Here is a 12,669-nt window from a genome sequence, read left to right on the forward strand (position 1 = left end):
GTACCCAGTCACTTTGCTAAAGGTATTTGTCATCTGTAGGAATTCCTTGGTGGAATCTTTGGGATCCTTTAAGTATACTATCGTATCATCTGCAAATAGTGATACTTGAATTCTTCCTTTTAAATTTGTATATACTTAAAGAAATGATCCACATTCCTAGTTATCAAGGAAATGTAATTCAAATTGATCCTGAAATTCCGTCTTATACTTATCAGAATGGCTAAGATAAAGAACTCCAAATGCCAGAACATGCTGATGAGGATGAAGAGAAAGAGGAACACTTCTCCATTTTTGGTGGGAATGCAAACTTGAACAACTACTTTGGAAATCAATCTGGTGCTTTCTCAGGAAATTAGGAATAGTTCTACCTCAAGACTCAGCAATACCACTCCTGGGTATATACTGGAGAGATTCTCCACCAAACAACAAGGACGTTTTCTCAGCTTTGTTCATAGCAGCCTTATTCATAATAGCCAGAATCTGAAAACAACCTAGATGTCCCTCAACTGAAGAATGGTTAAACTGTGGTACTTTTATACTATAGAATACTACTCAGTTATTAAAAAGAGAGAAATCTTGAAATTTGCAGACAAATGGAAGGAACTAGAAATGATCATCCTGAGTGAGGCAACCCTGACCCAGAAAGACACACATGGTCTTTATTCATTTATAAGTAGATATTAGCCACATAATACAGGATAACCACACTACAATACACTGACCTAAAAAAACTAAATAACAAGGTGGACCCTAGGGAGAATGCTTAATTCTCATTCAGAAGAACAAATAGAATAGACACCACTGGAAGGGGAAGCAGTTGAAGAGAAGGAACAGGAAGGGAGCCTACCATAGAGGTCCTCTGAAAGAATTCACACAGCAGATGCTGAGACTTACATCCAAACTTCAGGTTGGAGCGCAGAGAAGTCTTATGGAAGCTTTGGAGAATAGAAGACCATGGATTGGTCAGGACCTCTACAAAGAGACCAATCGAGTCAACAAATCTGGGTGGAAGAAGGGGCGCTGCAGAAACTGATACACCAACCAGGGACCATGCACAAAGAGGACATAGACCTTCTGCTCAGATGTAGTAGATAGACACCACAGTCCCCCTGTGGGTCCCATAATATGCAGAGTAGGGACTACTTCTGATATGGACTCTGGCCCCCATACATTGATCATTTCCTCTTGGGCAGAACAGTCTTGCCAGGTGACAGGGGAAGAGTATACAGGCAAACCAGATGAGAGCTGGCAGGCTGTGGTCGGATGTTAAGGGAGGAGGGCTCCCCCTTTCTGAGGACTAAGGGAGGGGGCGGTATAAAGGAAGGAGGGTGGGACCAAGAGGTGACAAGGGAAGGGGTAACCATCAGGATGTAAAGTGAACAAATAAAAATGAATAAATAGAGAAAGGAAGGAAGGAAGGAAGGAAGGAAAGAAGGAAGGAAGGAAGGAAGGAAGAAAGGAAGAAACATCCTGGGTGCTAATCAGTCAGAGATGCCAGATTCTCCCCGATTATGGTCTCTGGCTTATTCTCCCATTACTCCTCTCTGCTTTTCCTTATCTCCTCTTCTGGAACCTGACTTCAGGGGCTGGCCCATAGACTTGATACGGTATGAGCATATTCAGGGGGAGGAGGTCCCCCTCAGACACAGACTTAGGGGAGGGGAGGGGAGTAGGGGGGAAGTGGGAGGAAGGGAGGAATGGGAGGATACATGGGATGGGCTAACAACTGAGATGTAATATGTATAAATTAATAAAAATGTATTAAAAAATAAATAAATAAATAAAAGAAAAGAAAAAAAAAACTAAGTCAGTTTTGACACAACTCTAAAGCAAATCTTTTGCAAAAAGGCTTCAAGTAAGAGAAGGAATGAGTCATTAACAAGGCAAGGTAAAGGTTCACAATAGTGACAGAGGTAAACACAGCCAAACACACAGAGTGTAACAATGAGACCTCAGGGCTAGTGGGATAACTCATTGTGTAAAAGCACCAACCACCAACTCTATTAACCTGAGCTTTTTTTCTAGACTCATATAGTGGATAGAGAAACGCAATTCCCAAAATGTTCAATCACATCCATTTGCATACCCTGGCAAGTACACATGCTCACACAAACATACAGACATATAAACAATTACCATAAAGTATTTATCAAGTGAGCTCTTACAAAGACATTATTTTTGATGCAGAAAGAAAACATCAAATACATAAAGAATTAGATATTACTTGCTTAGATCCTATAGAAATGCAAGTTATTATTTTTTGCTTTGTTTTGTTTTATTTTATTTATTTAATCACTTTAGAGGCTGATCCTAGACCCCTCTCTCCTCTTCTCCCAGTCTCTACTCCACAACCTCTTCCTCCTTTACCCTTCCTTCTTCTCGGAGTAGGAAAGGCCCCTAAGGAGTACCAACCCATCCTGACACCTCAAGTCACAGTACAGCATGACAAAGCACATCTCCTCCTGAGGCCAGAAAGGGCAGCCCAGCTAGGGAAAAGAGATCCAAAGGCACGTGACAGAGTCAGAGATAGCCCCAATTCCCATTGTAGAGGACCCATATAATGACCAAGCAATACATCATGTGTTTGTGTATGTGTGTGTGTGTGTGTGTGTGTGTGTGTGTGTGTGTGTGTTTGTGTGTGTGTGTGTGTGTGTGTGTGTGTGTGTGCATGTCAGGTATCTAGGTCCAGCCCATGCAAGTCTCTGGGTGCTCCCATGGTCCCAGGTTAGCTTGCTCTATAGGTCTTCTTGTGGTCTCCTTGACCTCTCCAGCTCCCTCAGTTCTTCCTCCCACAAAACTCCCCAAGCTTAGCCTATTGTTTGGCTGTGGAACTCTGCATCTCTTCCCATCAGCTGCTGGATGAAGCCTCTCAGAAGGCAGTTATGCTAGGCTCCTGTCTGCAAGCATAGCAGATGATCATTAATAGTATCAGAGTTTGGCTCTCTCCCATGAGATGGGTCTCAAGCTGGGTCAGTCATTAATTTGTCATTTTCTCAATCTCTGCTCCATCTTTATCTTTACACTTCTTGGAGGTAAGACAAATTTTGCATCGAAGGTCTTATGAATGAGTTGATTTCACCTTCCCTCCACCAGAAATTCCACTTGGTGGCAGGTGGTGGTGAGTTCAGGTTCCATGTCCCCCACTGTTAGAGATCTTAGCTACTGTCACCTCCTTTGTCCCAGAAATGCTCCCTCCACTAACTTCTGTTCTCTCTCCAGGTCCTGCTTCTCCCACCCACACCCACTCCTCACCCCCCTCTCCCCATACCTGATCCCTGCCCTCCCTGCCCTCCTTACCCCTTCTCCCACACAGCTTTCTCCATCCATCTATTAAAAGATGATTATTAAGAGCTCAGCCACATACTAAAAGACTGATAATGCCAAGTTTGACATTTCTGTAAACAATGTCACAATTTTTTTCATGTATTAGGAGGCTTCCTTAAAAGGAAAAAGGAGGATGCAGTTAAAATAAGACTCAACAAGCACATTCTCAGTTAAAATTTTTAGCTAGAATAGAATATAGTGGGCTATACGGGTTGGTGTTATGGCACTGCTTTCAAGCCTGAAGATTTGTGATCCCCAGGACCCAAGTAATAGGAGAGAGAACCTATTCCTTCAAGTTGGACACTGATCTTCACTCCCATATTATGCCTGCCTTCACCTTATGCCACTCTAAAATAAATGAATAAAAGATCATTGAAATTAAACACTGGTCTTTATTATGACATTCACATATGCGTGAGCGTACACACACACACACACACACACACACACACACACACACACACACACACACACACACATTTTCTTATGGCTACATCAACCTGATTGATTGCTATTTGTGATTAAGTCTAGCATTGCATGGTCTTATTGGCCTTTCAGTCTTTAAAGGTTTATACACTGCACAGTAATGTTAGATCTGCGCTTTGAGTCTTGTTTCCAGTGTCTCTTCCCAATATTCTGCATAGGCTCAGTCACCACTCATGTACTGACCAAGGTTCCAAATTCCCATAGTTGTTTGTACCCTGATAAATCTATAGTATAGTATGATGGCAATGCATCATATTTTGTTTTTTCTCACTTCTATACCTTTTTGTTCCTTTATCTCAGCTCCCTTTAGAATCTTTTTATACATACCTCCTCTTCTAGATAGATAGATAAATATATAGACTGATGATAGATATATGATAGATAGTCAGTCAGATAGATAGATAGATAGATAGATAGATAGATAGATAGATAGATAATAGCTGTGCTCCATTAAAGAGAAAATGTGAAATGTTATATATTTTCTCTCTCTGTCTGGCTATTTTGTTTCTTATAACGATATCCAGCTCCATCCACATTCTTGCAAATGATATAATTTCATTCTTTTTATGTTTACAGTTCCTATTAAAGAAAACCAAAGATGTGCGCGTACATGAATTGCACATAAGTTTCACAGAAGAATTGTTCATTTTATCCCTAAGCAGGGAATACAAATATCCAAATACCCACAAGGGAATAACTACAGAGTAGAATACCATTTGGCAATAAACAAGGACAACTCTCCAATAATTCAATTACATGATAAACTTCCATAACATTATGTTATAAGAGTAAAACAGACCCATAAAATCATGTCACTTATTCCAGAAACAAAGACTCTTCCTAATTACCCCATTTGGTATGAATATTTTGCCTAGGAGTCAAAGAGAAAACTAATGTGTCATTGAGAGGCCCCAGAACTGTGATGAAAGTTGTGGTGCTTTACTTTATCTTTATGTTTTAATTTTCTTTATTTTTATTTTCTGTCAATGACATTTTAATGGAGTTTAAATACTCAACTGTGTGTGGGTATATATGCCCATAAGTTTTGAGGTGAATCATTTAGCTACACCTCACCTCAATTCATCTCCTACCTCTGGGCTTCCTTCCCTCTTTTCTTTCTTTCTTTCTTTCTTTCTTTCTTTCTTTCTTTCTTTGTTTTTTGGCTATTTAATCTGAGATAGGGTCTCATTATGTAGCTATAGCTTGCCTGGGACTTTCTGTGTAGAGCAGGCTGGCCTTGAACTCATAGAGACCTCGTGCCTTTGCATCCCAAGTTCTAGCATCAAAAGTTGCACTACCATGCTTGACCAAATATGTTAAGAGTGACTATTTCAAGCTGGACTTAGTGATGCATGCCTTTAATCCCAGCATTCAGTAGGCGGAGGAAGGTAGGTCTCTGTGAGTTCAAGGCCAGCCTGCTCTACAAAAAGAGTCCAGGACAGCCAAGGCTCTGTGCAACAGAGAAACTCTGTCTTGAAAAATAAGCAAACAAACAAAAGAGTGCCTATTTCTCCAATTATTTTTGTTAATTAAATATTTATTTAGTTTTAAGTTCAATAGACATTACAATTTAAAGTCAATTTTAGGCATGCAATTTTATTCTGACCATGCAGAAAGACTCTGGGAATACCTTTTCCCCAAGCTCATTACCGTTTTCTTTTCTCTCCTTAACAAGACTACATAAGAAGCAGAAGAAACATTTATTACCAAAGGCCCAATGACCTGGCAGATTTCAGTAAGTGAGAGGATGCAGAACAAGGAAGATTCAGTTCTGCCATCCTGCATTTGGGAGACTAAGGATTTTCTGTTATTAGCTGCTCGTAAGTATTTAGGATTTCTACACTGTATAAGGAGAACCTAAAGAAATAATGTGAGTTAAACCCATTTGAAATATATCAGCAGATTTCTCTTTTTCAAACTAAGAAAAGGATGTTTGTGAAAGGAGGGGGATGACATCTCTTTTTTAATTTATCATAATATTTATATACCCCGGATTTTGGGGAAAAAAAGGAAGTATGGGATTATAAAGACAATGACATGTATGTGTGTGTGTGTGTGTGTGTGTGTATATATATATATATATCCTTAGACATAGTGAATCATAAAGGGGAATAAAAGTACTAGTCATTGGAAAGAACATCATTAAGTCTGAAGTGCTGAAAAGTAGGCTTTTTTATACACACTGTCTTAGAAAAAGGGTGCCTCCCCCATTCTTCTGTGCTTTAGAACTTAGAGGAATAGTATCAAGTTTTTATGTGAGTATCTATTCTAGGAAAACAAATAATATAACAATTGCTTTAAACTTCTGCGATATGAGGTCATTTGTGTTGAATAATTTGTAATTTTAAAATCAGTAGAAGAGTGCCAGTTCATAAAGCCATGGAATTGATGTTGATTAAAATCTGATTAGACTACTGCTGCTCTCTTCTACATTTCCCCATTAATTTGTAATACACAAAAGGAAATAGATCTATCATGACTTTTATACAATACTAGGACAAAGACCTGAAGGCTCACAGCACACATGGCTTTTCAGAAGCTCATGGTTTGGCCCCCTCTTTCTGCAAAAGACAACTGAAAATGGAGGGTTCTGTGGCTGAAAGACATAGCCACAGCAGACCTTGAGAGATATGCTCCCAAGGGATAGCCTTCACTACAGCAAGGAATGTAGAACTTGTCTTAATCCCAATTTATCCATAGCTGTTTTTCCACATCAATGACACCTCATTAGAATGCCTGCAGCTCTACCACTAAAGATTCTTCTGTTGAAAATAACTTCATCCTCTCCTGAGACTCATTCCAGCCCAACAGAAAAATAACCTCTTCCAGAATTATGGGGTTCACAGTTTCCACACCGAATGGTATGGTGTAGCTAACATAAAGCAAGAAATAAGAGGATGCATGAAGAAACATTGAGCTAAAAAGCAGAGCCTTTCCTTCCTCTTTTGTTTATGTCTTTGTTCCAGGTAGACATTTAAATATCAAGGCAAGGGAGAAATTCTAGAATAACTCCATTTGCAGCTAAAGAAATTACCTGGGACTTTACTTCCATGTTGATCAAGTAGGCAGCGCTGACTTCATCCACACAAGATTCTCCTTCTATTATGATTAATATTTATTATATTGCTGCATATTCTTTTATCTTTCCTCTTCCTCAGAATTTTTCGGCTATTTTAAGCTTATGGAGTGATTTAATTTCACTGTAGATGTGGCTTTTAATGACAAATGATAATGACTTAAGAATTCATTATATCACAAATTAAATAAGGGAAGTTTCATAAAGTTAAATGATTCATTTGGGTGTCAGTAGAATTATTTCAGAGTCAAATATGTCTAATTTAAGTTTCTTTTTACAGTATCACATAGTGATGTTGAACTTCTGAGATCAGATGAAGGCCATAATTTTACTTCTAGAAGATCCAACTTTTAGGAGAAAGGAACCCTACAGGAATCACTGGAACTGTGCTACTTGAGAATTCTGAGCAGATGTGACATCCAGGAAGGGAAGTATGAAGCAGAGCAAATCTGACCAAATTTTCTCATTTCTGTACAACAATACAGCAAGCATTTGGGGGTATATAAGTATTGCCATAGTTTCAAATAGGGAAGTTTGTTTGAAGTGTAATAGAAATATAACACAAAATAAGCAAAAAGTACATTTAGAATCTGATGCATAAAAAGTAGAAGCTGAAGTAAAAAGTAGAAAAGAGACAGTTCTGCAAAAGTCACATGAGACCACAAGAATTGGTCTTATGTCTTTGGACTTCACTTCCCACCTGCATTGAAAAATCACAGGATATAACATTGAGGTAAGTTGTTCAGAATATACGCACTTAAACTGAAACCTGAGAATGAGGAACATAAGTGCTCAACGTCCACCGTCAGTCACTATAAGTATTTATTTGTTTTGAAATAGAAATGAATGTTGGTGACTTTTCTATTTGCCTTTCAGGTATTTTAATGTCCTTTTGGGAATATGGCCTCAAGGACTTATGTCGTGAAAGGAGTAAACAATGTCACTGAATTCATTTTCTTGGGTCTTTCTCAGAACACAGAGGTTGAAGAGGTATGCTTTGTGGTGTTTTCCTTCTTTTACATGGTAATTCTTCTGGGAAACCTCCTCATCATGCTGACCGTTTGCTTGGGCAATCTTTTCAAGTCTCCCATGTATTTTTTCCTTAACTTTCTATCTTTTGTGGACATTTGCTACTCCTCAGTCACAGCACCTAAGATGATTGTTGACCTATTAGTGAAGAAAAAAACTATCTCCTATGTGGGGTGCATGTTACAACTATTTGGCGTTCATTTCTTTGGTTGCACTGAGATCTTCATCCTTACCGTCATGGCCTATGATCGGTATGTAGCTATCTGTAAACCCCTCCACTACATGACTATCATGGACCGGGAGAGATGCAATAAGATGTTACTAGGAACATGGGTGGGTGGGTTCTTACATTCTATTGTCCAAGTGGCTCTGGTGGTGCAGCTCCCCTTTTGTGGACCCAATGAGATCGATCACTACTTCTGTGATGTACACCCTGTTCTGAAACTTGCCTGCACAGACACCTACACTGTTGGTGTTGTTGTAACAGCCAACAGTGGTACCATTGCACTGGGAAGTTTTGTCATCTTGTTAATCTCATATACAGTTATTCTCGTGTCTTTGAGAAAGCAGTCATCAGAAGGCAGGCGCAAAGCGCTCTCTACCTGTGGATCCCACATTGCTGTGGTCATCATCTTTTTCGGTCCCTGTACTTTCATGTATATGCGGCCTGACACTACCTTTTCAGAGGACAAGATGGTGGCTGTATTTTACACCATTATCACTCCCATGCTGAATCCTCTGATATATACTCTAAGAAATGCAGAAGTAAAAAATGCAATGAGGAAGCTGTGGACTAGAAAGGTTTCCTGGGAGACTCCTGGGAAATAGCCAAATTTATCATTTAAGTTGTAAATCTTCAATTTCTTCACCCTTGACTAATGACATTATTTAGGAAACAATAACAGCAATGTCATAGGAATCAGGAGAGAAATGACGGGGCTCTGTGTTATACGGAAATAAAGTATGATACTCATGACATATAATAATATGTTATGGTCAGGTAATTTTATGAAATGTGAATGACAAAGAATTCTCTTATAAAAGCCATTACTGTGTGCTCTTCCTACTTATCTATTGTTTTAAGTGAGAACAAACTATTGAAATACTTAAGGCTGTTTCTTTCATTTTATATGTGGTATTTAGAGATTGCATAAATGTTCATACACATGCAAAGCACCACATCCAAGCTAAGGTCTTCTTGACATGATTTCAAAAGAGAGAGAGCATATTAAGCTTATAATGTTAAAACTGGGGGACAGCTGGCAGAGAATGTAAAAATAACATATTTTAGAGACAAAAGATTAGTTTTCATTGATTGATTTTGGTAAATTTCCATTCTTTATTAATGATTTCCCTTTACTCCAGCAATTAAAAGATCAAACTGAACTGTGAGATTCTTCTTTTCATTATGCCATCACATTCATCCCATTTTTATTTTGGACATAAAGTTCTGAGTCCAGCATTCCCTTCACTGGGATCCACCAGCTGAGATTTATTGGGAGCAAATGTGTCTTTATCATTGTTTCATTGTATTTTGTTAAAATTGAATCATCCATACTACTACTTCCACCTATACATAGGCTTGGATGAAACTGAGGATGGAATATACATTACTTGTGGGAAGGGCTATAATTCCTAAAAAATAACATTATTACAAACACGTGATTTTTTAAAAATGTGTTCACTGGATATGCCTGAAACCTCAACTCTGAAAAAAAAATGTATATGTGGGTGGGGGATGTGGTAGGGGAAGAGTCAGGATGAGGATCAGGATATCATCTTCAACCTGGGTTACTTTGCAAATCTCAGGGCAGCATAAAAGAATGAGACCTCTCATCTGAATCATTACCTGAATCAGATAATCCTACAAGAAGCTTCCTTCTTTCCATGCAAACAAAATTTGAAACTTGACTAGATCTTTGTACCTCCTTTTCATTTCTTTATCTAAATTCTTACATTTCTAAAGTCCCTATTATTTTCCAAAAAGGATACATTACTATATAATTTAGAAACAAAAAAATCACAGTAAAATCTTTGTCACTTTGTAGACCCTTTTTGAAAACAATGTGTTCCTGTCTGTTAAATGTAGCATCTTTTACAAAGGGGCTAGAGATACTTGAAGGGCTTTCAATACACTTTCCTTTTTAATTTTTTTTCCTTTTTAAAAAAATTGTTAAATTTATTCATTTGTTCATTTTACATCCTGATCACAGCTGTGCCCCCTCCTCTCCTCATGGTCCCACCCTTTCACCCTTTCTCCCTTCCCCCATCTCTTCTCCTCAGAAAAGGGGATCCTCCCCTACAAACCTACCCCAACACATCAAATCAGGACTAAGGAATCCTCTTTCACTAAGTCCAGACAGGGCAGCCCAGCTAGGAGAAAGATATCCAAAAACAGGCAACAGAATCCATATTAGATACAATGTCCACAATGCTTGCTAGAGAATCCACATGCAGAGACCAAGCTGCCCATCAGTAACATGTGTGTGGACCATAGGTCCATGCATACTCTTTGGTTGGTGCTTTAGTCCCTGTAAACTCCTGTGGGTCTATGTTAGTTGACACTGTTGATCTTGTGGAGTTCTTGTCCCCTCCAGGACCTTATTATAACCTTTTTGCCTCCATGCCTAGCTCCTCCACAAGACTCCCTGGGCTCCACCTAATGTATAGCTGTAATTCTCAGCATGTGTTTCCATCCACTGCTGAGGGAAGCCTCTCAAAGGACAGCCATGCTAGATTCCTGTCTGCAAGCATAGCAAAGCATCATTAATAGTCTCAGTACTTGGCTTTCTCTTATGGGGTGGGTTTCAGGTTTGGTTAGTCATTGGTTGGACATCAGCTATAAAGCATAGTGGAACCAGAGATCCTGCCCAGTACACCAAAACTGTAACGACAAATAAAAGGAATCCCTATTATTGTCGTGTATTAACATACTCCCCAGAATGAGATAGCTTCACCAATTTTATTTTTCCCTTCCAGTTTTATTGCACTATTAATGGAATTATATTATTTGATGTGTATAGATGGTTCAACATTCATAAAGAATGAAAATGAATACAAAAGGCAAATAAATTAGGACATCCATCACCATAGTCATTGTGTATTTATAATGTATTTTGTTATTTTGCCATAGGATCTTCTTACTGCATAAGGACAGGGCAAACTTGTGTAAAGAGAACATTGACACAGCTTAAAAGGCCCAACAAAACCTTCTTTTTTTTCTATGTTGCATATTCAGTAAAGATTAACAATTTGTACCTAAGGAGTTGTCATTTCTTCATCTCTACATTTTTCTAATTTCAGAAGCTTTCACAATATTGAAAACTTCCTATACTGTACATTTTTTTACTTAATTGATTTATTCAGATTACATCTCAGTTGTTACCTCATCACTTGTATTCTCCCGTTCCTCCCTCCCTCCCTCTTTCACCCTATTCCCCTCCCCTAGGTCTGTGACAGAGCGGGATCTCCTTCCCCACTATATGGTCACAGCCTATCAAGTCTCATCCTGGTATCCTGCTTATCCTTTCTCTGAGTGCAACCAGGCCCCCTCATCAGGGGGAAGTGACCAAATATGGGGCACTGGAGTTCCTGTCAGAGTCAGCCCCCACTCTCCATCCAACTGTGGAGAATGTCCTCTTCATTGGCTAGATCTGAGTAGGGGTTCAACTCTTACTGCATATTTTGTCCTTGATTGGTGCAGTAGTTTGAGCAGAACCCCTGGGTCCAGATCCACCCATCATGATGTTCTTCTTGTAAGTTTCTAGGACCCTTTGGATGCTACACTGTACATTTTTAAAACAAGGCAAAACAAAACAAACAAAACTATATATATTTGATTCTTCAATAATATTTTTAATAAACCAAAATATAAATATTAAAAATAGAAGTATAGCAATAAAAATTTAATATATAAAAGGTATGTACAAGAATGTTCATTTTCAAAGAATTTTTCCTGCTTAAATTATTGATAAAATTTTGACTTTGAAAGCAGCATGCTTTCTATAGCTTTCATAGTTTCTTATTAAAGGAGATTTGCAGGGGTTGATTTCTGTCTATATAGTAATGTTCATCAATAACTACCTTGGAAGAATAATACATCACAAAGTTCTCTTAATTCAGAGTACTCAAACAATTTTTATCTTCATTATCTTTGCTTTAAGAAATTCCCCAATTTGAAAGATAATTACTTCTCATGCATTAATAAATATCAGTGGCATTTCAGAATTACGGAGCCTCAGCCAGTACAATCTGGATCAGTGGTATTTACTAAAACCTATACCATTCCTAATTAAAAGATTTTAGGTTATTATTGTTTCTCAAAATTTTGTATTTTTATTACATACTAAATCATAGGCTACATACAGTAAAACAACATGAATATACACTTATACTTTTTAAGTGCAGTTGTAAGTAGAATCTCATTTACAAACTTGAAATTAGAAATGTTCATCATCTGATTTGAAATGTTTAATTGGTGGAATATATAATAATTAAGGATATATATATATATTTCAGAAGTAATATGTGAGTGGGGAAGTTTACATGGAATTACAGTTTCAGAAATATGTATATTTAAAAAGATTTTTGTCTGCAACATGTACAGTTTTTATATTTTTCAAAAATTCATGCAAGCCTCAAGTGAAAGTGTTAGAACTTCTTTTTATTCATGGCCAATAGCTCAATAAATCTACATGTGCAAGGCACATCTACATATATTTCCCAATTTTCCTGGCAAGAACATTGTTGTGCTC

At 38.0% G+C, this 12,669-nt stretch overlaps 1 protein-coding gene across 1 annotated transcript; it reads left to right on the forward strand.

Moving 5' to 3' along the window:
* Positions 1-7,786: 7,786 nt before the first annotated feature.
* Positions 7,787-8,743, forward strand: LOC311606793 (olfactory receptor 4S2; the record flags this gene model as incomplete). The annotated part of the gene is made up of 1 exon (XM_084798205.1): positions 7,787-8,743. One exon carries the CDS (start codon positions 7,787-7,789, stop codon positions 8,741-8,743), a length of 957 nt encoding a protein of 318 aa, XP_084654331.1.
* Between the last annotated feature and the right edge of the window lie 3,926 nt (positions 8,744-12,669).

The sequence above is a fragment of the Acomys minous genome (genome assembly GCF_964271855.1).
Source record: "Acomys minous genome assembly, chromosome: 10".
Classification (NCBI taxonomy): Eukaryota; Metazoa; Chordata; class Mammalia; order Rodentia; family Muridae; genus Acomys; species Acomys minous.